This window comes from Notolabrus celidotus, chromosome 18 (assembly GCF_009762535.1).
Source record: "Notolabrus celidotus isolate fNotCel1 chromosome 18, fNotCel1.pri, whole genome shotgun sequence".
NCBI classification, from domain to species: Eukaryota; Metazoa; Chordata; class Actinopteri; order Labriformes; family Labridae; genus Notolabrus; species Notolabrus celidotus.
In genome coordinates this window covers 1,573,456-1,599,720 of record NC_048289.1, presented here as the reverse complement: position 1 = coordinate 1,599,720, position 26,265 = coordinate 1,573,456, and the positions used below count along the sequence as shown (strand labels likewise).

Genomic DNA, 26,265 nt, shown 5'->3' with positions numbered 1-26,265 from the left:
TCAATAAATACTCTCATTAAAGGGACCAACAGCAGAGTGACATGGATTCTAAATTTGAAGAGGTATCATTACATGAAGGCTCAGACTCTGTGTTCTTGTCTCTCTTTGTAGTCTGAGCATTATTGACCAATCAGGTGTCCACAGGCTTAAGTGTCTGCAGTAAAAACAGCCTGTATGGAGAGCAGCAGCAGGAGGAACACGCCCAGCTCCCATGGTTGTTAATGTGAGGAGGATTTCTTTCTCTCTATAAACAGATATCTGCATGAAGAGCAGCTAACAAACATTTACACTGAGACACAAATCTGCTTGATGCTGTCACTAAAGACAATCAGCGTTTAGATTTCCTGACTTCCCTGAACACAGCATCAGAAATGATTTATCCCACCTCCATTCAACAAACAAACATTGTAGACGTAGTTTTCTTCTCCTCTTGAGGACAGACCTGACAAAGCTTGACTTTGGACTTTTGACTAATCTGCATCATGATGTTGTTATTTCAGCAAACTTAAGACCTGTTAATTACAAGAACATCACAAGAACATCAGTTTCTGTTTCAGGTTCATACAGCTGAAGGAAGCCAGAGGGAAGCCTCTGTGGAACTGTTTACAGTGAAACTGAGACTCAGCACCAACAGATGAATGGACACTCCTGACAGAGAAAGACAGAGTTTATTTAGCAGACAGATCTGGAGGGGAGAATTTCACCTCTTTTTATCTGAACACACGGTCACTTCTCAGGATGCTAACTGGACCGTAAACAATGCGGCACATGGAGAAGGAAGTCTAAGCTGGAGGTCATCTATCATAAATCGCTAGTTACAGCATCACAGCAGGATGACGTATGAGCTTCACACCCGGGCAGGATGTTGGAAAATGAGGCTTCTTAAAATAAGTTTTTAATTTTTACTGTTTCAAACCATGAGGCCTGTAAAGAGCTCATAAAGATACACATCACAGTAACATACATGTTCACAACCTGTCCACACTTCCAAAACAGAGAGCGGGAAAGAGCTGTTATTGTAGAGCAGGGGTTCCCAAAGTGTGGGTCAGGACCCCCTGGGGGGTAGCGAGACACACATGGGGGGTCATGAGATGTTTTCCAGAATGTTTTTTTTTAGTTATCTAAAATTAGTATATTTTACCCATTATAGTAAAAAATATTGACAAAAATAGTAGCTAACCTTGAAATAAAACCTTGAAAATAGAAAATGTAATGAGTTCTCTGCCTTTCTTTGTTGCCAGATGACTCCTAAGTTTAGGGTTAGTGAACAGTTAATAAACAAAACCATCAGTAGCAGTAGGTTAATTCATAACGGCACAGGTCAAGCTGCAGGTTTGAGGCAATGCTGCAGGATTGGGGCCATGCTGCATGTTTAGGGTCATGCTGCAGAATTGGGGTCATGCTACACATTTTGGGCAATGTCACACATTTGGGGCCATGTCACACGTTTAGGGCCATGCTACAGGTTTGAGGTCATGCTACACGTTTGGGGCCATGTCACACAGTCACACATTTGGGGCCAAGTCACACGTTTAGGGCCATGCTACACGTTTGGGGTCATGCTGCAGGTTTGGGGTCATGCTGCAGGTTTGGGTCATGCTGCAGGATTGGGGCCATGCTACAGGTTTTGGGTCATGTTACACATTTGGGGCCATGTCACACATTTTGGGCCAAGTCACAAGTTTAGGGCCATGCTACAGGTTTGGGGCCATGGTACAGGTTTGGGGCCATGCTATAGGTTTGGGGTCATGCTACAGGTTTGGGTCATGCTGCAAGATTGGGGCCATGCTACAGGTTTGGGGCCATGCTACAGGTTTGGGGCCATGCTATAGGTTTGGGGCCATGCTATAGGTTTGGGTCATGCTACAGGTTTGGGTCATGCTACAGGTTTGGGTCATGCTACAGGTTTGGGTCATGCTGCAGGATTGGGGCCATGCTACAGGTTTTGGGTCATGTTACACATTTGGGGCCATGTCACAGGGGCCATGGTACAGGTTTGAGGCCATGCTATAGGTTTGGGGTTCATGCTACAGGTTTAGGGCCATGCTGCAGTTTTGGGGTCATGCTACAGGTTTGGGTCATGCTGCAGGTTTGGGGCCATGCCGCAGGTTTGGGGCCATGGTACAGGTTTGGGGCCATGCTATAGGTTTGGAGTTCATGCTACAGGTTTAGGGCCATGCTACAGTTTTGGAGTCATGCTACAGGTTTGGGTCATGCTGCAGGTTTGGGGCCATGCTACAGGTTTCGGGCCATGCTATAGGTTTGGGGTTCATGCTACAGGTTTGGGGCCATGCTACAGGTTTGGGTCATGCTGCAGGTTTGGGGCCATGCTATAGGTTTGGGGCCATGCTGCAGGTTTGGAGCCATGCTGCAGGTTTGGAGCCATGTTGCAGGTTTGGGGTTTAGCAAACAGTCGTCTTCTTAGCACAGACATCATAAATCATAAATCTGCCCTCGCTTCTTTGCCAAAAAATCACACCTCTGAAGAACTCTCTTTGTACCCATTTTACTGGATTCCTACTAAGACTTAGAAATCAGCCGATTGCACTTTATACCCAAATGATTTTTGATGAATATACTGTAAATTTCTGTTAATATGAAAACAATTCTAAAGAGAGGTTAGCTGTAACACTTTTATTACTAATGAAAGTCTAAACGTGTAAATATATTCAGAGTGTGATGGATAGAAGGAGGCAGAGAGAGTGAAGGATCATAAATGATTTCAAACATTGGATGTTACTGAAACACAGAGTGTTTTATATGCAGTAGTTTAAACAGCCCTCTCAGTTCTTCATGCTCAGTCTGTGTGATCAGTGTCAGTGCTGCAGCCTGCAGAAGCTACATGTTGTACAAAATATCCTATTATCACCACGTCCTGCTCAGTATTACTGCTCAGTGTTACCTGACTGTGGAGAGAAGAGGATAAAGATATTTTGTACATTAACAGCTCAAGGTTGACCTTTTTCTTTAATAAAGAGAAAACATACTAACATGATCCTCTCCCTTTGTATTCATTACTTCCTGTTTGATGTGTTTGTACGGTCAGGACATTAAATAACAAATACAAACACATAAGAAATGTCAAAGTTGTTTATTTTCATTTTCACATTCAACATTAAAACACTTTGGTCCAGAGCCTCGTTACAGATGAAAACAAAGATGTGGTTTAAAGATGAGACACGCTCGGATGTTTTGGATGGTCAAAGTAAAACACTAGGGGCGGGGGGGAAATCAATTCAGCATGGTATCGCGATATTTTGCGTGACGATATTATATGGATTCAAGACGGCCAAATATTGATATTACATTAGCCCATATTGCATGTACAGTCATGGCCAAAAGTTTTGAGAATGACACAACTATTAATTTTCACAAAGTCTGCTGTTTCAGTTTTTAGAATGGCAATTTGCATATACTCCAGAATGTTATGAGGAGTGATCAGCTCAACTGCAATTAATTGCAAAGTCCCTCTTTGCCTTGAAAATGAACTTTATCACCAAAAACACATTTCCACTGCATTTCAGCCCTGCCACAAAAGGACCAGCTAACATCATTTCAATGACACACAGGTGTCACACACATTAACACAGGTGTGGGTGTTGATGAGGACAAGGCTGGCGATCAATCTGTCATGATTGAGTGACTGGACACTTTAAAAGGAAGATGGTGCATGACACCATTGTTCCTCATCTGTTAGCCATGGTTACCTGCAAGGAAACACGTGCAGCCATCATTGCATTGCACAAAAAGGGCCTAACAGGGAAGTTTATAGCAGCGAGTAAGATTGCACCTCAGTCAACCGTCTATCCAATTATCAAGAACTTCAAGGAGAGAGGTTCAATTGTTGCCAAACAGGCTCCAGGGCGCCCAAGAAAGTCCAGCAAGCGCCAGGACCGTCTCCTGAAGGTGTCACAGCTGCGGGATCGGGCCACCACCAGTGCAGAGCTTGCTCAGGAATGGCAGCAGGCAGGTGTGAGTGCATCTGCACGCACAGTGAGGCCAAGACTTTTGGAGGAAGGCCTGGTGTCAAGGAGGGCAGCAAAGAAGCCACTTCTCTCCAGTAAAAACATCAGGGACAGACTGATATTCTGCAGAAGGTACAGGGACTGGACTGCTGAGGACTGGGGTAAAGTCATTTTCTCTGATGAATCCCCTTTCCCATTGTTTGGGGCATCTGGAGGAAGGCTTGTTCGGAGAAGACGAGGTGAGCGCTACCATCAGTCCTGTCTCTTGCCAACAGTGAAGCATCCTGAGACCATTCATGTGTGGGGTTGCTTTTCGGTCAAGGGAGTGGGCTCTCTCACAATCTTGCCTAAAAACACAGCCATGAATAAAGAATGGTACCAGAACGTCCTCCGAGAGCAACTTCTCCCAACCATCCAAGGGCAGTTTGGTGATGAAGAATGCCTTTTCCAGCATGATGGAGCACCTTGCCATAAAGCAAAAGTCATAACAAAATGGCTCGGGGAACAAAACATTAAGATTTTGAAACTCCCCAGATCTTAATCCCATTGAGAACTTGTGGTCAATCCTCAAGAGGCGGGTGGACAATCAAAAACCCACAAATTCTGACAAACTCCAAGCATTGATTATGCAAGAATGGACTGCCATCAGTCAGGATTTGGTCCAGAAGTTGATTGACAGCATGCCAGGGAGAATTGCAGAGGTCTTGAAAAAGAAGGGTCAACACTGCAAATATTGACTTATTGCATGAATTCTGTGTAATTCTCAATAAAAGCTTTTGATACTTATGAAATGCTTCTAATTGTATTTCATTATACCATAGAAACATCTGACAAAAACACCTAAAAAACCCTGAAGCAGCAGACTTTGTGAAAATGTAATATTTGTGTCATTCTCAAAACTTTTGGCCATGACTGTAGTCTATGGTGAATAAAAATAAATTCCTCTATTCGTCCACTGGGTGGTGCTGCTGAGCATTTTGTCGAGTGAGGTCAGAGGTGACGGTCATTGTGCAGGAGATGAAGTACACCTCAGGAGAGGGAATGACAGAACTCACCATCTGAGTTTCAGTCCAACGTGTGGACTTACTTTGGATTTTTCAACAAGGAGGGGCAGAAAGAGATGGACATGATGGAATACGACCAACATGCAGGCTCATTTCAACCGCTACCACCCAGAGATAACAACTGCGGAGGATGGCAAAGGTAATGCTGAGATATATCCGCCGAGTAGCCAGCCGACGCTCGCCGCTGTAAGCTTATCTAAGCGGCCCTCCAGGTCAGAGCGAGCAAAGAAGATAACACAGATTATCACGGACTTCATGTGCAAAGACTTGAGGCCATACAACGTTGTGGAAAACAAGGATTTATTCAAAGAGTTGGTCAGTCTTTGGTTTCCTTTAATTAAAATAAAGTGAACAGATTGAGAATATTTGGTTATAAAATCAGGCACATAATGATCAAGCTTTCCTTTGGGAACATCATTTCCTACTGAAAAGTCATAAATTGTAAAATATTGCCATATATCGTATTAAAATACTGGCATATCACAAAATCACAATAATATCGAATTGTGACTCGAGTATCGTGATAGAACCATATCGTGGGGCAACTGGTGATTCCCACCCCTATAAAACACATCAACAGTTTATTTTATTACAGACCTTAAAAGAACTCATGAAGTGACTGCTGCAAACTTTATTATACGTGGCGAGGGAAGCCCTAAACTGACACGCAACCATATATTTAATTCACTCATTTTTTCCATGACTAGTTACATCTGGCTGTCCTCTGGAGATGTAGACAAAATCTGCTTGTTATGTCACGATACATGTTTACATGTTATAATATAAGACAGTCTGGAAGAGGGGTGGGAATTGATAAGATTTTATCAATATCAATGCCATTGTCTATTCTGCTTATCAATCCAATTCCTTATCAGTCCTCCTAACGATTCCTGAGTATTTCTTTGAGGGGAAAAAAAGTAGTTCTACACAGTCTTCTGCACCAAAAGGAACCATTTAATTTTTCCAACATTATGTCTGCATGAACATATTCAACTTGAATATGGGGCCCCTCGAGCCTGGATGAAAAGACTTTGAATTTGGAGAGGAAAAATGCTTTTCCTCGGGGGTCATCGCGGAGGTATTTTACCCACTCTCAGTCCCTCATTTTCAGACGCACGAGTCCAGACGTGGCCCCTTGAGCCTGGAGGGAAAGACTTTGAATTTGGAGAGGAAAAACGCTTTTCCTCCGGGGGTCATGGCGGAGGCATTTTACCCGCTCTCGGTGTCTCATTTTGGGCCGTGTTAGTCCGGACATGGCCCCTTGAGCCTGGAGGAAAAGACTTTGAATTTGGAGAGGAAAAACGCTTCTTCCTCTCCATGTTTCCTCGTGGTTGAGGGAGTTCTGCGTCGCAGAGTGTGTGACGTAATGCAACGTACCGCGACGTGACGTGACGTCGTGCTGGGAGATGAATCGTTAAGAAGAATCGATAACATTTGAGGAGTACGATTCCGATGGAATTGATCAATTGGAACCGGTTCTAAGTCGGATCCGGTTTTCGATTCCCACCCCTAGTCTGGAACCTCTTAAAGTAGTTCTGGAGGCTAAAAGAAGCCGTAACTCTTGGTCGAAATGCACCTTAAACGTACCAGTGAACCAACGAGACCTTGTTGGACCTAGGGCTAGCTCCAGCTGTAGCCTCTATATGCTGTTGATTATAAAGGTAATGTGTCTTTAAATATTCGGACACAATGTGAGCTGTGACATAATTCAGCATCTTGAAAACGACTCTGCGTGTGCTAACAGCTCGTTGATGTTGAACTGATGGCTTATAAATGACTCCTCTTTGGTTATTGTTGTAAAGTGTCACCATTAAACGTGATTTAAAAACCCTTCTAGTACAGTTTTTCATATTCAATCTTTTTACATTCAAACATTACATAAAGACAACAGAAGGCTGTGAAATCAAAGTGTGTGACAGAAGCTGAGATTAAACGGCGTGTTCAGGACAAAAGAGAGCCACGTTTTAGAAGAGGTTTTAAAGCAGATGGATCCAAAGTCCATTTAGAAAAGAAGGTTTTTAAAGGTTGATCTCGCTGTAGTTTGTTAAGACTGAAGCATGAATTCAGAAGTTTTACAAATCTGCATCATGACGTATTTATTTCATCATCTTCTTCACATGTTCAGATTATACGAGCTGTTCTCTTTGGTTCATGGTCTGTTGTAAGCCAGATATCAGGCAGCGTGTGAGCTGCATGAAACTTCAGTAAAGTAATCCTTTGAGTAGAAATGAACCGAGTGATATTGGAGGGTGTTGTGAACCCTAACAAGCCAGGGACTGATTTTTCTGACTACAACAAAAAAGCACCAAAAATGACCCACTATACAAGGTAAAAACTGCTCCCCTATTGGTGTGAACACATCCTGCAGTCATTACAAAGAGGGAAGGGATGAGTACACTGTAAAATAAACTGAGGATCAGTCTGTTTATGACCTGAATGAGATGGGAAACTGCAGTTTCAGCCTCTCTGATGTTTCAGACTTGGCACCGTGTTTCACCTCGTCCCTCAGAGACAGGATGATGTACTACTGTAGCACCTGGAGGGAGTCAGAGCTGTGTTTCTAATCCACCATCAGCTTCTTCAGGGAGTTGAGATACGCAGGGATGAGGGAGCTGACGGACTCCTCGTCATCGTTGAGGATCTTCTCTCCTCTGCCTTCTGAGCCTGCAGAGCTGGGGGACCTGACCAGGCTGGGGTACGGAGTGCTGTAACCCTGAAGGAGACACAAACACACCTCAGAGTTATTATTCAGAGCGAGCATGGGTCAGTCAGAGAAATCATTCTATGGTCCATCCTCATCAGGTTTACTTTACATGCCGAAATCAGAGGAGTGATGAGAAAACATCTTAAACCCCCTACAAGCTGGGAGGTGGTGGGGTCAAGAGTCTGAACACAGGGGCAACCTCCGGCCTTAAAATATGAGGCCAATGAGGAAGTGTTAAACTGCAGTTCATCGAGAATCCACTAGAGGCTGGCTGCAGAAACACCAGGAACCACATACACACCCATTCAAAGAGAAGATCTTTACAGCAGAAATAAACATGTTTACAGACTGGTTCAAAAAACAGTTTAGTCTGAATAGCTCTATAATTATTCTTTAAATCATGGACGTAGTATAGGTGACAAAGTGCTGAACTCTGCTGGTGTAGAGGAGGAGGAACATCAGATCCTTCTCTACGACTCGACTGTGAGCATCAAACGTTTGATCAGTTTTCTGCTGTGTGGTTGAGACGTAGCATGGGTGTCATGATCTATGACCAGCTAACCTTCAGGGTTCATGTTGCCTCGATTGCTCGGTCCTGACGTTTTTCCCTCTATAACATCAAGAGGATCAGACCCTACCTGACAGAACACGCAACACAGCTCCTGGTTCTGGCTCTTGTGTCACGCATTGACTACTGCAACTCTCTACTGGCAGGCCTCCCTGCATTCACAGTTAAACCTCTGCAAATGATCCAGAACACAGCAGCACGTCTGGTCTTCAACCAGCCTAAGACAGCTCATGTCACTCCCCTGCTCATCTCACTACACTGGCTTCCAGTTGCAGCTCGCATCAGATACAAAACTCTTTTTTTTTCTTCTTTTTTTTTCTCTTTCTCTTGTCTGCATATATATTTCTGGTTTGTGTCATGTTTGTCACAAACTGTCAAATATTAATGCAATTTATTCTTGCAGCAAAAGAAAAGAAAGAAAACCTTTTTCTTCTGTGCTTGTGACTGTGTGCATGCAACCATCACCATCCCTCTTAGAACTCTGGCCTATCTTTTATTGACAGCTAATATCATGTTCTGTAAAAGAGGGCGTGCACACCTAGGTGGGCCAAAAAATAAATAAATAAGAGAAAGTGAAAGAAAGATTCCATAAGGATATACAAAGGGACAGGGAGAGAGAAGGAGAGAGAGACCTAACACACTTAGATGGAGAGGGACCATCTCACCATGACGCCAAAAAAACTCTGTGGGGTGATACTAATGATTAAGCAACCCTTAGTGTCCACAATCATTACTGAAGCTTGGGTCTCAGAGGGTTGCCGCCGTGCTGTGTTCTATTTGTGTAACAAGACCACCACTGGTGCAGATGAAACCACTTGGGTCAGATCACCCGAGCGGTTCGGCCCGGCACCCGGGCCGCGAGAGCAGTCAGACCGAAGGACCCAACGCGCCGCGGGAGACCCAGGCCAGGGGACAAGCCAAGGACCCAGACCGGAAGCAAACAGGTACCGCCTGAGCACCCAGGGAGACCCCCAGGTCACCCAGTAGGAGGAAAGGGGGGCGAGGGGGGAGAGATCCCGCAGCCCCCCCAAGGGACACCCACCACAACACCGCCCCCACAGCCCCCCAAGACGGAGCCAAGGGAGCCACCAGGGCCGAGGGGGCCCAGCACCAGGAGCAGACAGCCAGGCAGACGGGCAGGACCAGGACCAGAGCCCGCCAACCGGCGCGCCGGAGCGGGGGGAGGGCGGAGGCGGCAGGGCCAATCCCCCCCGATCCCCCCCCGCCCCCCCCAGCCACGCCCCCCATCCAAGCCCTGCGACTGATGGACCAGGCCGCGGGGGCATGGAGGGACACCCCAATGGCTGCCGTAGTAACACCTCCCCAGCTGCGCGCCACCCCACCCCCCAAAGAGGACCGCGAGGGAACCCCCGGGAAACCTGACCCCGAGGGCAGAGATACAAAACTCTAATCATGACTTACAAAGCAGTCACCAAAACTGCTCCAGTTTACCTGGAACCCCTCATTCAGGTCTACCGCCCTTCTCGCCTGCTACGCTCAGCCTCAGAAAAGCGCCTAGTGCTTCCAGCACACAAGGCCTCAAAATCAAAATCACTAGCTCGTCTCTTCTCTTCTGTGGCCCCTAAATGGTGGAATGAATAGTCCAACTCCATTCAATCTGCAGAGTCCCTCTCTACTTTCAAAAGACAGCTAAAGACCCAGCTCTTTAGGAAGCACTATGCACTTAGCTAGACTGTTCTCCACTGTTGTTCCCAGTGGCAGATCATGTCTTCCAGCTACAGTTGACTCACACTGTCCTGCTCTACTCTGGGAATCTGTGATCAGGTCTTGAGTGACCCAGCACTTGGTACTTTGGTCATTATTGTGGTGATGTTAATTGTTGATGATGATAATGGAAGGTCTTAAATGGTTTGGTTGCTTCATTGTAGATGTTCCTTATTTAAAAAAAAAAAAAAATCCTTATTTCCTTTTGTGCATTGCCTTTACACTGCTTGGCAGTACTTGCACCTAAATGGACTTGAAGCACTTTGTTACTCTTACTGATCTTGTTTCCTCTTGTCTAGATCTTTGCTTGTGTTGTTCTTGTTCTCATATGTACGTCGCTTTGGATAAAAGCGTCTGTTAAATGGCATTGTAACATTGTAACATTGTAACATTGTAGCATTGTAACATTGTAACATTGTAATTCAAACCCTGGTTATTAACAGCCGGTCAGTGTTTCTTACGGAGGAGTATCCTTTGCCGAAGCTGCCTCTGTTCTTGGTCCTGATCTTGGTGAGAGCTGACTCAGCGATGTCGGCCCGCTCCTCAGCATCGTCCAGCTCGTGGACCGTCTTCCTGTACTTGGCCATGTTCATGTTGGCCTGCTCCTCCTGTAGAAACAAGAGTGTGTGTTGAGTCACCTTTTGCTGCGTGTTAGAAACATGTTTGGATCAATGAAGGAACAAAGAGACGTACGGCCTCCTCCACTTGTCTCTTGTAGGCCTTCATCTTGTTCTGCAGCCTCTCCACCAGCTCCTGCATCCTGTGCTGGTTCTTCTGGTCCTCCTCCGACTGGAACAGCAGCTCCTTCAGCCGACGCTCGTTCTTACGCAGCGTCTTCACCGTCTCTGCGTGTCGCTTCTGCTCCGAGTCCAACTCCAGCTCCAGCTCCTTCACCTGCAGAGACACCAGACAGTTACTACAAGGCATGCAGGCAGAGCACTCAGCTTAGCAGTCTGCTGTCTGACTGACGATAAGATGCAGACACAGCCACTGCACGGCCTTGATCTCAGGTCCTATTTCCTGGTTCCTTAATACACCTTGTTACCTGCCCCTGGCTCAGTCAAAGGATGATCGGGCCTTTGCTGTGTCTACTACAACCTGCTGATATCACCTTCCACTGGATTTACTGTATCTGTAGACTCTGATGCAGCTTCTAAAACTCATCTCTGTTATCAATCTGTTATTTTGACACTGTTTGAAAAGCCCTCTATAACTTTTTGTCTTAAGTGCAGCTTTTTCACATTTGCATTCACCATGGTAACTCTGAGAAGGGTTAATAAAATAAAATTCTATGCTCATCATCCCCAAAAGATCACATCTCACAGAAACATGTCCAGGGAATGACGGCACAGTGCATTGGCTTGTTGTAAATCAAAGTTGTGGGTAGATTGGGTGAGAAGACTGGTATCATGCAAACTCCAACAAAGCATGGTTACACAGACAACATCATCATTTATAAATAAGAGCCACACATCCAAGCAGCAAAGACAACAGCAGCAGTGGAGAGAGACATGCATGCATACTTGTTTTATCTTGTGACTCTGAAGTTAAAGAAGTTAGTCTGCAGTCCATCTTAGAATAATGTGCACATGAGAGACTGCTCAGTGAGTATCTCAGCATCATTCACAGACATTAAAATCACTCACTTTACAGTTTTAGTTGTACGTATTTTAGAATTGGTTTGATTTTTCTTCTTGTCGATAGATGTTTTTAATTGTTGGCAGTCCTGAGTGAATTGACTCGTGTTTGTCTACAGACTTCTCATCTATTGGCTGTATTTTTGGGGCTGCTGCAGTGTCATGAGGTCTAATGCCACATTATGGCCCAGTCTCAAAGTCCACAGTCACACTCACTGACTTTGAGGCATGTTCCCTCTCAGTGCGTGAGGGCTTAGGGCTGTCCCACTGTCAAATCTTCAAGTGTGTGAGGGATCTCTCTCAGACTTTTTGAGCCCTTTATGCCCCCTTTCCGTTAGTGGGCATTTCTGCAGACTTAGTGTGAGGGAATTACCCAGAGTTCATAGCATTGTGACGTGAAACACGGGATTCCAAGAGGAAGCCCAGGAGCATGAAAAGGTAAAAGAATGCTGTAACGTGAAATAAAAAAAGTGCAACAGTAGAAATATAGAAAACGGCCTTATTCTATTTATCTTTAGCTATTTATCAGCTAAAGACCCAGTTCTTTAGGAAGCACTATGCACTTAGCTAGACTGTTCTCCACTGTTGTCCCCAGTGGCAGATCATGTCTTCCAGCTACAGTTGACTCACACTGTCCTGCTCTACTCTGGGAATCTGTGTTCAGGTCTTGAGTGACCCAGCACTTGGTACTTTGGTCATTATTGTGGTGATGTTAATTGTTGATGATGATAATGGAAGGTCTTAAATGGTTTGGTTGCTTCATTGTAGATGTTCCTTATTTTGAAAACCTTATTGTTTTAAATCATGGATGTAGTATCCGTGACAAAGTGCTGAACTCTGCTGGTGTAGAGGAGGAGGAACACCAGATCCTTCCCTATGATTCGACTGTGAGCATCAAACGTTTGATCAGTTTTCTGCTGTGTGGTTGAGACGTAGCATGGGTGTCATGATCGATGACCAGCTAACCTTCAAGGTTCATGTTGCCTCGATTGCTCGGTCCTGCCGTTTCTCCCTCTATAACATCAAGAGGATCAGACCCTACCTGACAGAACATGCAACACAGCTTCTGGTTCAAGCTCTTGTAATGTCACACATTGACTACTGCAACTCTCTACTGGCAGGCCTCCCTGCATGCACAGTTAAACCTCTGCAAATGATCCAGAACGCAGCAGCACGTCTGGTCTTCAACCAGCCTAAGACAGCTCATGTCACTCCCCTGCTCATCTCACTACACTGGCTTCCAGTTGCAGCTCGCATCAGATCCAAAACTCTAATCATGACTTACAAAGCAGTCACCAAAACCGCTCCGGTTTACCTGGAACCCCTCATCCAGGTCTACTGCCCTTCTCGCCTGCTACGCTCAGCCTCTGAAAAGCACCTAGTGCTTCCAGCACACAAGGCCTCAAAATCCAAATCACTAGCTGGACTCTTCTCTTCTGTTGCCCCTAAATGGTGGAATGAATTGGTCAACTCCATTCGATCTGCAGAGTCCCTCTCTACTTTCAAAAGACAGCTAAAGACCCAGCTCTTTAGGAAGCACTATGCACTTAGCTAGACTGTTCTCCACTGTTGTCCCCAGTGGCAGATCATGTCTTCCAGCTACAGTTGACTCACGCTGTCCTGCTCTACTCTGGGACTCTGTGTTCAGGTCTTGAGTGACCCAGCACTTGGTACTTTGGTCATTATTGTGGTGATGTTAATTGTTTATGATGATAATGGAAGGTCTTAAATGGTTTGGTTGCTTCATTGTAGATGTTCCTTATTTTACAAAAAAAAAAATCCTTATTTACTTTGTGCATTGCCTTTACACTGCTTGGCAGTACCTGCACCCAAATGGACTTGAAGCACTTTGTTCCTCTTACTGATCTTGTTTCCTCTTGTCTAGATCTTTGCTTGTGTTGTTCTTGTTCTCGTATGTACGTCGCTTTGGATAAAATATTTTTTTATCACCTATTAATATATCTTAAATGTTGTGGTTAAGCAGTATGTACGGTCAGAGCCTGGATCACATGACAGTCAGTCGTCCCTTAAGCGCCTTAAATTTGAGGAAACTAAAAATTGTGCAACAAAACTTCCAAACACCACTAAGGTGAGCTGGTGACGTCATGCAGGCTACATGAGGAGTCTCAAAGTGCTGTCCCATTCCCAGTTCTACAGTTTGAGCCCTTACAGCCACCTGCCCTCAATCACTTTACAGCTGATGTCAATTAAGTCAAGAAGGACTCTGGGTTTTAGGGTTTAGGGTTTAGGGAGGACATTTAGATTGGGCCTTTGATTCTTTGTTAGTGCTGCATTTGTGTGAAGGTGCACATTCCTCTTGATTCCTCATCATTCCTCACCTGAGGTAGGTTCCAGTGATTGGAGAGCTGCTGCCTGATTGGCCAAGTGAGCAGGTGACCAGCTTTAAAAGAAGCTGCAGGAAAATGTCCGCTCTCTACTCTGTTTTGTGACCCGAGGCTGTCAGAAGAGCCTTTGTTCTTGATGTTAAATTTTCTCCTATTTGTTTGTTATCACAGGAACCCAACAGACTGTGTTTTCCTAAAATGTGAGCCTACACTGCAAGAACAAGCCTGTTGTTCTTGTTGTTTCCACTCACACCGCCTGCTTCCCACAGTGTAACATGCAGATTCCAGCTCTGTGTGTTTTTCTTGAAGTAAGAACCACAGGTGAAGACCAGTCAGTGTGGCCGTACCTTCCCCTCCAGCTTCTGGATGATCTTCTTCCCTCCTTTCAGAGCCATCTGCTCGGCCTCGTCCAGCCGCCCGCTCATGTCTTTAATCTGAGCCTCCAGACCTTTCTTCACCCTCTCCAGGTGGAGCGTGTGCTCCTGCTCCAGACGCAGCTCCTCCCCCACCCGCGCCACCTAAAAGAGTCGGACACCGTTCATGAAACAAACACTCTCTACAACGAAGGAGTTCAATCTCTGCTGCTGTCACATCTCAGCTCACCTCACTGCTGGCCTTCTTGCTCTTATCCGTGGATCCTCTCAGCTCTCCCAGCAGCTCCTCGTGCTCCTGCTGCAGAGTCTGCAGGTCCACCTCCATCTTCCTCCTCCCGCTCAGAGCAGACTGGAACTGCAACACCAAAGAAAGTCGTCAGTTTGGGTCTCTCCTGGTTTTTTGCAGGACTCCAGAGAAAACAGGCTCCTTTTATCACCTGGTTGTTGAGGTCGCTGTATTTCTCGTTGGCCTCCTGCAGCTCGGTCTCCAGGCTCTTTCTCGCCCTCTCTGCGCTCTCCAGAGCTGCACGAGTCTCCTCCCCCTCGCTGACCAGCAGGGCGCTGCGTCGCTCCACAGCTGCCTGCTCCTCCCTGCACTCCTCGTGGCTCCTCACCTCCTCCTCCAGCTGAGCCTGCAGCTCCTGAAACAGCAGAGTGTGTAGGTAAGAACAGGAGAACACAGAGCATCTACAGACCTGTGTGTGCTGAGATCAGACCTTGATCTGCTGCTGCATCTTCTTGCTGCTCTTGCTGAGCTCGGTGTTGTTCTTGGTCATCAGGTCCGCCTGCAGCTCCAGCTCGTTGATGTCAGACTCCAGCTTCTTCTTCAGCTTCAGGCCCTCCGCTCGGCCCTTCAGCTCAACATCAAGACTGGCCTGCACGGACTCCAGCGCCCTCTGGTGGCTTTTCCTGACAGACGAGGAGAGAGACAGATTTTAAAAGGACTTGCTACCTTTTAATGTGTGCATGCCTTTCTGCAGAGAGAGGAAGAGGAGGATCGCTCAGACAAGCCTTACCTCGAAGAGTTAATGGACAATCACTTTGTCAAATAGATGAAGGGAAATAAAGGAGAAGAAGAAAAACAGAGATTTAGGTTTCCAGAATAATCAGTTTGATTATGTAGAATGGAAAAGAAGAGTGACGGTAAAGGCACATGCTGCAGAGCTGTGAACACATTTCTTTCATGCCTTAAAATACAGATTCAGTGAGGTTACTGCACAATGTTATAGAATGAGAGTTATAATACAGCCGCTGAAGCATGTGAAAGAAATCAATCCTGGGAGAAAGGAAGCACAGAAGCGTTTTCGACCGGTGGACCCAGGGACTAAATTTAGTTCAGGGGTAGATAATCTCCCCCCTAAAAAGCCCCTGCTAAGGGGGTTGTACTTTTCAAAAAGCCCCGGGGCTTTCAGGGGGCGGGGCCTGCAATGCTGAACGTGTCTGATTGGTAGATTAACCGCAGTGTTTTTATTCCTCCCTCCGTCCACAATAACATCACACACATCTGTGATTCACTTGATTTCTCTTTCTTTCATTAGTTTTGATTTGTTCTATCTTTTTTGTATGTGTGTGTACTTTTCAAAAGAAGAAGCTGTGATTCTCTTGATTTAGCAGCTTGTAACAGTAGTCTTCTCTCAGCCCACCGTGAATGTGTCTCTCCCGGTGTTCCGGTTTTAAAAGTGACCCTGTAAACTGGAGACCTTCAGCTGAGCGTGTCAGTGTTTGTGGAGTTTACACAGCTGTTGAAACACAGAGGGAGTTCCTGGGAATGCAAACTAGTTTAGTTTTTATTAAGATTTCAAAATATCCTCATCAGATATTTAATGATGGTCTAAAGACGTTTATGAGGGATGCATCCGGCTGGGAGTCTCCAGTTAACAGGGTCGCTGTTTAAACCAAAACACCTGTCGATCTCTGCCACGGCTTTTTGAGTTCAAAAGGATTTTAAAGCCGTGTTGAAACGTCTTTGCTACTCGCGCTTATTTCTTCTGGTGAATCTCCGCTGGTCCACACGTCACACCTCACGTCACCGGGTGATCTGCACGCTGATTGGCTATCGCGCCGCGTGGATTTACTGGAGTTCAGATATTTCAACTCTCGCGAATCATTCACGGAATGAATTTGCACTATTCACGCGAACGACTCGCATCTTTCGCGGGAATAGCGCCATTCGTGTCGCCTAACTTGTGCGATTCGTGCCGCCAGACCACTACTTGCGTATACTCGCGTCTCTAAATTGACTTAACATGTAATTCATTCGCAAAATCATTCATTAAATGATTTTAATTGCGCTTGGTGTGAACGCACCATGAGAGTGTCCTTTTATTGTGGCCAGCCTAAGGCACACCTGTGTAATAATCATGCTGTCTAATCAGCACCTTGATATGCCACACCTGAGAGGTGGATGGATTATCTGGGCAAAGGAGAAGTGCTCACTAACACAGATTTAGACACATTAGTGAACATTATTTGAGAGAAATAGTCCTTTAGTGTATGTAGAAAAAGTCTGAGATCTTTGAGTTCAGCTCATGAAACATGGGAGCAAAAACTAAAGTGTTGTTTCTATTTTTGTTTAGTGCACGTATGATAAACAGCAACATGTATCAGCTGTAGATTAACAGAACACGCTCTGAATCTCTGTGGAAAAGGAAACAGAGATCGTAGCAGGACCGGAAGCAGGCGACCGGCTATCAGGGAGACCACACTGCCCTCAAGCGTTTCAGAGGAGAATTGCTGCGTGACACGGACACATCGATGCACAAGTATGTGGTGCTCATGTCCACGTCAGCCCCTGCTGCGTAGGGGAGAAGCAGAAGTATAAACCGGCCTTAAGTCTGCAGTTATTCCCACTTATGGAGAGAGATCCCTCACACACTTGAAGATTTGACATTAGGACGGCTCTGAGGTCTTACAGACTTAAAGTCAGTGAGTGTGAGTGCGGACAATGATCCAAGACAGAAGAGGGGAAATAAAGAAACTAAACACACACAGGGCAACAAGAAACAGGTGTGACACAGGACACAGGTGAAACTAATGAGGGGAACACACAAGGGCAGGAAGTAAAACCAAACCAGACCAGAGCAAGAACTACAAAATAAAAGACTAAAGGGGCATTTCAACCGGAGGAACTTTACCCCGGAACTAGGGACTTTACCCCTGAACTATGTGCGTTTCGACCGGGGGAACTAGGGTCTAGATTTAGTTCAGGGGTAGATGATCTTCCCCCTGAAAAGCCCCTGCTAGAGGGGTAGTACTTTTCAAAAAGCCTGGGGCTTTCGGCCACGGCCACGTTCAAAAGGATTTTAAAGCCGTGTTGAAACGTCTTTGCTACTCGCGCTTATCTCCTCTCACGTGTTGATTCAGTGAATCTATCTGTGATGAAATATAGCACCATCTAAAACAGACCAGCTGAGTCTCTTCATGCTAACAGGCTAACTGTTGTGTTGCTCATAATGATACCTGCCTGTCCGCTTCTATGGTGTCATCTGTGATGAATGGCATTCCTCTTTGTGTTACTGCCCTCTACTGGTCTGGTGGTGTAGTGCATTTACTTTTTTCTCCATATGTCACTGGCCTGATTTACACAATCTACCCAGGACATTGGCCCCACAGTTGAAATGCAGACAACAATGGGGGCACAGGAACCTTTTAGTTCAGGGGAAAGTAGTTCTGGGGGCTAAAAGACCCTGGAACTCTTGGTCCAAATGGACCTAAAGAGGAAGCTGAGATACCTTGCAGCCTCTGCCTCCTCCTCTTTCTCCTGAAGTCTGCGCTCCAGATCCCCTTTAGCCTGAGACAACTCCAGCTGCAGCCTCAGCACCTTCGTCTCCTCGGCCTGAGAGAGAGAGGGAGAGATAGAGGGCAGGTACATTCAGTCTAAGTGTACAGCACATACTACGCTAACATGCAGATTCACTGGATCTCTGTACCTCCAGAGCAGCCTCTGACTCCTCCAGTGAGGCCTGCAGCTCCTCCTTCTCCATCTCTATCTTCTTCTTTGCTTTCTGCAGCTCGTGAACACTTTTACCTCCATCAGAGAGCTGGTCAGTCAGGTCAGCGATCTCCTCTGTCAGACAAACACAAGTCTAATTAAACCATAGTTACTACTTTAACACATGCACTAAACTCCTGAACTCCTGTGTGTGTGTTGAAGCAAATAGTCACCAAAATCCAAATGAACAAGCAACTTGAGCACATGCGTCATGTTAAGTAGACCATTACTGAGTAAAGACAGTGAATGGCTGACTCATGCAGCAGGAGGCGCATCTTTTCCTGCTGCATAGAAGTCCACTATATTTTTGAGAGTGACAGATTCAAATCTTTTCTTTTATAATGCATAAAGTATGACACCACATGTTGTGAGTGACTAAGTGAAGTCTGACTGTCCTGCGCCGTACACATTGAGATTTAATTTTCCAGTTGGTTTGAATTTGTGACTTTTTAAGCGGGCAGATTTGAAAACACAAAAGCAATGTCTTTTCAATGTGCCTTTAATTGTGTCACAGAATGTGCAGACTTGAACATGGAAGTTAAAATGCAAAATGTATGATTGCTTTTTCATTTCATTTCATTTTTTACTGAACAATTGCGTATCCATTCTGAAAATTAAAAAGCATTTCTGTGGATTCATTTTAATATTTGATTTTTTTTTCATTTGAATTATGATAATAATTTAGCAAGATATCTTTAGAAAATTAAAAGCAGATGTCATTTTTTTCTTTTCCATTTTAATTGGGTAAAAGAATGAGCATTCCTAAAGATGATAATGCAAATTGGATTATTAAATACTATTTTCATTTATAAATCAAATAATGCACCCATATCTCGTACTCACCCTGGACAATAAACTCAGCTTTGAACAACACACCACTGACATTCACAAACGCTGCCAACAAAGACTCTGCCATCCGCAAACTCAAAGCACTTTCTGTCGCCCCCCACCTTCTACTGTTACTGTATCAAAGCATCATCTAACCCATTCTCCTCTACTGTTCCCCCCTGCTACTACAACATGCTAACTGTCTCCAACAAAAACAAACTCATACACACCACAAACACTGCCACCAAAATCATCCACCTCCCCACACCCAACCTGTCTGACCTCAACAACAGAGCCATCATACGCAGAGCACGCACTATAACACTGGACACCCAACACCCCCTCTACTCGGTCTTCCCACTACTCCCCTCCGGTCGCAGATACAGATCCCCTTACTATAGGCGAGCCCGGTTTGGCAGAAGCTTCGTCCCATCGGCCATAGCACTGCTAAACAGAATGCCACTGTAATGTGTCCGGTGTGTTTATGTGTGTCCAGTGTGTTTATATGTGTCCGGTGTGTTTTCTATGTGTCCAGTGTGTTTATATGTGTCCGTGTGTTTATATGTGTCCAGTGTGTTCATATGTGTTTGGTGTGTTTTATATGTGTCCAGTGTGTTCATATGTGTTTGGTGTGTTTTATATGTGTCCAGTGTGTTCATATGTGTTTGGTGTGTTTATATGTGTTTGGTGTGTTTATATGTGTCCGGTGTGTTTATATGTGTCCAGTGTGTTCATATGTGTTTGGTGTGTTTTATATGTGTCCAGTGTGTTCATATGTGTTTGGTGTGTTTTGTATGTGTCCAGTGTGTTCATATGTGTTTGGTGTGTTTTATATGTGTCCAGTGTGTTCATATGTGTCCGGTGTGTTTTATATGTGTCCAGTGTGTTCATATGTGTCCGGTGTGCATATATGTGTCCAGTGTGTTCATATGTGTCCGGTGTGCATATATGTGTCCAGTGTGTTCATATGTGTCCGGTGTGCATATATGTGTCCAGTGTGTTCATATGTGTCCGGTGTGCATATATGTGTCCGGTGTGTTCATATGTGTTTGGTGTGTTTTATATGTGTCCAGTGTGTTCATATGTGTCCGGTGTGCATATATGTGTCCAGTGTGTTCATATGTGTCCGGTGTGCATATATGTGTCCAGTGTGTTCATATGTGTCCGGTGTGCATATATGTGTCCAGTGTGTTCATATGTGTCCGGTGTGCATATATGTGTCCAGTGTGTTCATATGTGTCCGGTGTGCATATATGTGTCCAGTGTGTTCATATGTGTCCGGTGTGCATATATGTGTCCAGTGTGTTCATATGTGTCCGGTGTGCATATATGTGTCCAGTGTGTTCATATGTGTCCGGTGTGCATATATGTGTCCAGTGTGTTCATATGTGTCCGGTGTGTTTTATATGTGTCCAGTGTGTTCATATGTGTCCGGTGTGCATATATGTGTCCAGTGTGTTTATATGTGTTCAGTGTGTTTCTATGTGTCCAGTGTGTTCATATGTGTCTGGTGTGTATATTTGTGGGATCTGGTGCACCATTGCTGTGAGGCTGGGTGGATGTTTATGGTTATTGTGTTCATACATGTATTCCTGTACAGATGGTGGCAACAAATCTCCTTATTAAGGACAAATAAAGATCTATCTATCTATTTGGAAAGTTAAAAGGTGTTTCTGTAAATGCATTAAGGTTTTCAAAATTGCTTTATAATTTGGATTTGTGAACTATTTGCTTCCATCATTATCAGTTGAGGTCTTAATTTGGTCTGTCAGGTAAGAGTCTTATATCAAACCTAATCAGACTTTTTTTCTTTACTAGCAATAAGAAAAAAACATTTTTTCTTAGTTTGAGATTTTGTGTCTGTGTTCTGATTTTAATGGACCCTTAAAATTAATTCATCCTCATTGACTCCTGGAGATTTTAACAAAAACCTTTGTCTCCTCCAGATTAAACTATTGTAATGTTCTATTGTCTGGTTTGCCTAAGAAGAGTCTGAGAGGTCTGCAGGTGGTGTTTTTAATCTTTGTAAACCACGTTGGTTAAAAGTGCTTTATAAATAAAATGAGTATTATTATTAAATATTTAATGGATGGATTTATCTAAAACTTGTCTGGATGAGTGAATGTGAAGAGTAGATGCAGCTGTTTTCAACTCGTTCTGGCCCAAGGTTTATTTACTGAGATGTAATATCAGGAAACATTCACAGGGCTGAACTTGGTTCCAGACCTTGATGAAAAACTAAGTTTCTCTTCTGACCTTCTGCAATAATATGTACATATGAAGTGTTTGGTCCTCATACCCTGGTAGGCCTTGTTCTCTCTGCGTAGCGCCTCCATCTGCTCCAGGAACTCTTCGTGAGCCGTCTTGACTTTGAAGAGCTCCGCGGCGTGCTGCCTGCTCTCCTTCTGACATCCCTCCACCTCGGCCACCAGCTCCTCACACTTGTGCTTCCAGTCCCCGAGCTGCTTCTCCAGGACACGCTGCTTCTTATCCAGAGCCTGACCGCAGCTGTTGGCCTGAGACACAAGTTACAACTGAGCATGTGCAGAAGACAAGGTGAGGGTGGAGGCAGGTGGAGATTACAGAAGAGACATGATGCCAATCACTACTTTGTTTTCTTTATACTATATGCATGGGTGACATCTGATTTAAAGGGGATCTCTGTGATTTTTAAGTTTCTTTCTGCAGTTACACTTCATAAAAAGATGGATGTCAATGAAAGTTTCTGCTTAATAAAGAGTCAAATATTAAATACACATCATAAAGTTCTCATCCCTGCAGCTCTCATGTCTGCTGCTCTACCTTCTCCAGGTCCATGCACAGCTCCTCCACCTCCCCCTGCAGCCTCTGCTTGGTTTTCTCTAAAGATGAACATTTGGCCTGCGTAGCCTCCACCGACTCCTCAGCCTCCTGCAGCCGAGCCGCCAGCTTCTTCCTGCCACACGCACACACACACATCATTCAGACCAGTGAGAATCATTCAGACCGTCACATGGACTCATGGGTATCAGCGCAGCGTCGTCGTACTTGGTGTCCTCCAGCTCGTCTGCGTGCTGGATGGAGTCGGCCTCGTGTTTGCTCCTCCAGGTCGTCACCTCGCTGTTCAGTTTGGAGACGAGTCTCTGCAGCTCCTGTTTGCTCTCCTGCTCCTCTTCCAGCTGCTCCTTCAGCCCCTCACACTCCTGCCGAACAGAGCTCAGACTGCTGCTGACTCCCTGCTTGCTCTGAAAAGGCAGCACAGAGAGGCATGTGTGAGCACTCCAGGCTCAGGGATTCTTCTTTATTATCTTAGAGGGTGTTTTTATTAACCTTGAGCTCCTCGTCCAGCTGCTTCTTCAGCTCCTCCAGCTGGTTTTGGAGCAGAGTTTTGGAGCGGCTCAGCTGACTGGCTCTGCTCTCTGCCTCCTCCATCTGTCTGCCCACGTCTGCGTTATCAGCTGACAGGAAACACAACAACAACACTGATCATCTGCACGCTGTAGCAGACTGTAGGTGTCAGACGCTGTAGCAACACCAGAGAATCAAGCACACAATGAGATCCTTTGTTAATGTGAAGGTCTGTTTTCGGCAGCAGATGTGGACCACGTCAGGATTCTGACTGAGACAGACATAAAGTAGCAAGGACTGAATGCTGCAAGTGATAAAACTTCCAATGAACTACAAACTTATCTTTGTCTGATGCATTACAGAGACAATGTAGGAGTCGTTACTCTGCAGGTGTCACTTTGCAGATAGCAGATGTTATAATCAGGAACAGACGTGAGAACTACTCTCTGGAGAACATTTGTGTTATGTCTCTTATGTTCTAAAATATGAGGCGCCGTTTGTAAAGTTCTGCACACTGAAAATATCAGCTACAATTCTCCACATTTAGCTCCAAATCATAAAAATGTAGAGTGAATTTTTAAAAGTCACTTTTTTTTTATCACATTTAGAGGAATATTTGTGATCTTCTTCACATTTAATTTTGTTGTGAAAAATATATTAAGTTAAAATCATTGTTAAATCTAAATCACTTTATGAAGCTTTTATTTTGGTATTTCCCCTTAAGCGGCTGTGTGAATTTGCATATCAGCTAAATATTTAGGATCGCAGAGCAACATTTAGCATTTAACATTTAGATTTAACATTTAGATTTAACATTCAAAATTTAACATTCAACATTTAACATTTAGATTTACACATTTAGATTTAACATTCAACATTTAACATTCAACATTTAACATTTAACATTTAACATTTAGATTTAACATTTAGATTTAACATTCAACATTTGACATTCAACATTTAACATTTAACATTTAGATTTAACATTTAGATTTAACATTCAACATTTAACATTTAACATTTAGATTTAACATTTAGATTTAACATTTAGATTTAACATTCAACATTTAACATTTAACATTTAACATTTAGATTTAACATTTAGATTTAACATTCAACATTTAACATTCAACATTTAACATTTAACATTTAGATTTAACATTTAGATTTAACATTCAACATTTAATATTCAACATTTAACATTTAACATTTAGATTTAACATTTAGATTTAACATTCAACATTTAACATTCAACATTTAACATTTAACATTTAGATTTAACATTTAGATTTAACATTCAACATTTGACATTCAACATTTAACATTTAGATTTAACATTTAGATTTAACATTCAACATTTAACATTCAACATTTAACATTCAACATTTAACATTTAACATTTAGATTTAACATTTAGATTTAACATTCAACATTTAATAATCAACATTTAACATTTAACATTTAACATTTAGATTTAACATTTAGATTTAACATTCAACATTTAACATTCAACATTTAACATTTAACATTTAGATTTAACATTTAGATTTAACATTCAACATTTAACATTTAGATTTAACATTTAGATTTAACATTCAACATTTAACATTTAGATTTAACATTTAGATTTATATTAACATTTTTATTTAGGTTTAGCATTTGGAGTTAAAGCTCCTATAAGGAGTTTTTAGCCGGTTATGAAACAGCCTGAAATTGATACTAATGCCTCTTTATGCTTTTATTATTTTTCAGGCAGCTTTTTATTCTTTCGTCTTTTTATATTTTATATTTCTGATCTTTTAATTGTTTTAATCTTCTATATTTTGTTGTTTTTAGTATTCCAACATTGCTTTTTATCTTAGCTTTTTATCTTGTCATTTCTTTTTGCTGCAGGTTATTGTTTTTTATTATTATTTATCATTTTTAATTGTCTCCCTCACATTTCTCTTTATTGTCCTTTAGTTTCTTTTCTATGTGTAAAGCACTTTGAACCCTGTTTTGAAAAGTGATATATAAATAAAGATTATTATTATTATCATGATATAAACAAGAGCATCAAAAAGAGGAGTGACTGTCATTTTTAATGGGGGGTGGGCATCAGACCAAGTTAATAACTGTAGGACTGTTTCATGTAACATGTCAGAGGCTCTCAGTGGGGGATACTTTTGATATTAAGATCAAGATTTTTCTTTTTGCAAAATCAGCAAAGACAGCTTTGTCTACAGGGGGGCGCCAAATTCCCCACAAACAGAAAGTTACTCACAGGAGCTTTAACAATGATTTTAACTCAATACATTTTTCACAACAAAATGAAATGTGAAGATCACAAATATTCCTATCATGTACCTCATCAGGTGCATTCACAGTAGGAGACAGGATGGAGCCCCTGTGAACCCACCAGCTGTACCACTGTTGTATTTTGGACTACAGTTTGTCGTCTTTATCTTTGTTTTCTAGAGGAAGAGGTGCTCCAGAGATCAGAGCCGAAGAAGAGCAAGGTGTTAACAAACAGGCGGAGTCTTTACTCGGTTTGCATCTGTATGGTGGCCGGCCTAAGGCACACCTGTGCACTAATCATGCTGTCTAATCAGCACCTTGATATGCCACACCTGTTAGGTGGATGGATTATCTGGGCAAAGGAGAAGTGCTCACTAACACAGATTTAGTCACATTAGTGATCAATATTTGAGAGGAATAGTCCTTTAGTGTACGCAGAAAAAGTATGAGATCTTTGAGTTCAGCTCATGAAACATGGGAGCAAAAACTAAAGTGTTGTTTATATTTTTGTTTAGTGTACTTCTGCGTACAGGGAAGTACACAGCCCTACATCAGCCATGTATTTCATCTCCTCCTCTCTATTCTTCATGTAATCATGTCTGTATGATAAACAGCAACATGTATCAGCTGTAGATTAACAGAACACGCTCTGAATCTCTGTGGAAAAGGAAACAGAGATCGTAGCGGGGCCGGAAGGAGGCGACCGGCTATCAGAGAGACCACACTGCCCTCAAGCTTTTCAGCAGAGAATTGCTGCACGACACGGACACATCGATGCACAAGTATGTGGTGCTCAGGTCTGCGTCGGCCCCTGCTGCATAGGGGCGACGGAGAAGTATAAATCAGCCTTCAGTCTGCAGTTATGCCCACTTATGGAAAGGGGGCATAACGGGCTCAGAAAGTCTGAGAGAATTTTCACACACTTGAAAATTTGACAGTAGGACGGCCCTGAGGTCTTACAGACTTAAAGTCAGTGAGTGTGAGTGCGGACATTGAGATTGGGCCAAGAACTGTGAGTGGACACACTTTGATCCATCAAGGATGATGTTGCAGACGTTACAGCCTGGATCGACTCATCTATCGCTGACACTCTGTCATGGTGGGTCAAAAACGAGGGGAGGACCCACGAGCAGGTTGTGAAGATTTAATGACAAAGAAGAAACAAAACGTCCATAAACAAAAGAAAAGAGAACCACGGGAATCTAACACAGGGGGCATGACATGATGGGAGACACAATAATGATCCAAGACAGAAGAGGGGAAATAAAGAAACTAAACACACACAGGGTAACAAGCAACAGGTGTGACACAGGACACAGGTGAAACTAATGAGGGGAACACACAAGGGCAGGAAGTAAAACCAAACCAGACCAGAGCGAGAACTACAAAATAAAAGACTTGACTAAAGGGGCATTTCAACGAAAGGAACTTTACCCCTGAACTACGTGCCTTTCAACCGG

The 26,265-nt window shown here is 43.7% G+C and overlaps 1 protein-coding gene and 2 long non-coding RNA genes across 4 annotated transcripts in view; 2 read left to right on the top strand and 1 right to left on the bottom strand.

The window, feature by feature from the left end:
- The first annotated feature begins 1,264 nt into the window (after nucleotides 1-1,264).
- On the top strand, nucleotides 1,265-2,995 carry LOC117830062. The gene is made up of 2 exons (XR_004634722.1): nucleotides 1,265-2,222; nucleotides 2,394-2,995. It is a non-coding gene; the product is annotated as an uncharacterized LOC117830062 (long non-coding RNA).
- An 81-nt stretch (nucleotides 2,996-3,076) lies between these two features.
- Nucleotides 3,077-26,265, bottom strand: part of LOC117830060 (putative uncharacterized protein MYH16) — a 123,564-nt gene continuing 100,375 nt past the window's right edge. For both annotated transcript variants that reach the window (XM_034707979.1, XM_034707978.1), the window contains exons 11-23: nucleotides 22,511-22,638; nucleotides 22,229-22,425; nucleotides 22,004-22,136; nucleotides 21,501-21,717; nucleotides 18,312-18,448; nucleotides 18,114-18,217; nucleotides 15,099-15,291; nucleotides 14,820-15,023; nucleotides 14,612-14,737; nucleotides 14,356-14,526; nucleotides 10,720-10,920; nucleotides 10,488-10,634; nucleotides 3,077-7,742 (exon numbers count right to left, since the gene is read on the bottom strand). In XM_034707979.1, the coding sequence (XP_034563870.1) occupies nucleotides 7,590-7,742; nucleotides 10,488-10,634; nucleotides 10,720-10,920; nucleotides 14,356-14,526; nucleotides 14,612-14,737; nucleotides 14,820-15,023; nucleotides 15,099-15,291; nucleotides 18,114-18,217; nucleotides 18,312-18,448; nucleotides 21,501-21,717; nucleotides 22,004-22,136; nucleotides 22,229-22,425; nucleotides 22,511-22,638 (2,111 nt within the window). In that variant the 3' untranslated portion in view covers nucleotides 3,077-7,589. The remainder of the gene's footprint in view (nucleotides 7,743-10,487; nucleotides 10,635-10,719; nucleotides 10,921-14,355; nucleotides 14,527-14,611; nucleotides 14,738-14,819; nucleotides 15,024-15,098; nucleotides 15,292-18,113; nucleotides 18,218-18,311; nucleotides 18,449-21,500; nucleotides 21,718-22,003; nucleotides 22,137-22,228; nucleotides 22,426-22,510; nucleotides 22,639-26,265) is intronic.
- LOC117830061 lies at nucleotides 14,082-15,468 on the top strand. Its single transcript, XR_004634721.1, has 2 exons — nucleotides 14,082-15,044; nucleotides 15,162-15,468. It is a non-coding gene; the product is annotated as an uncharacterized LOC117830061 (long non-coding RNA).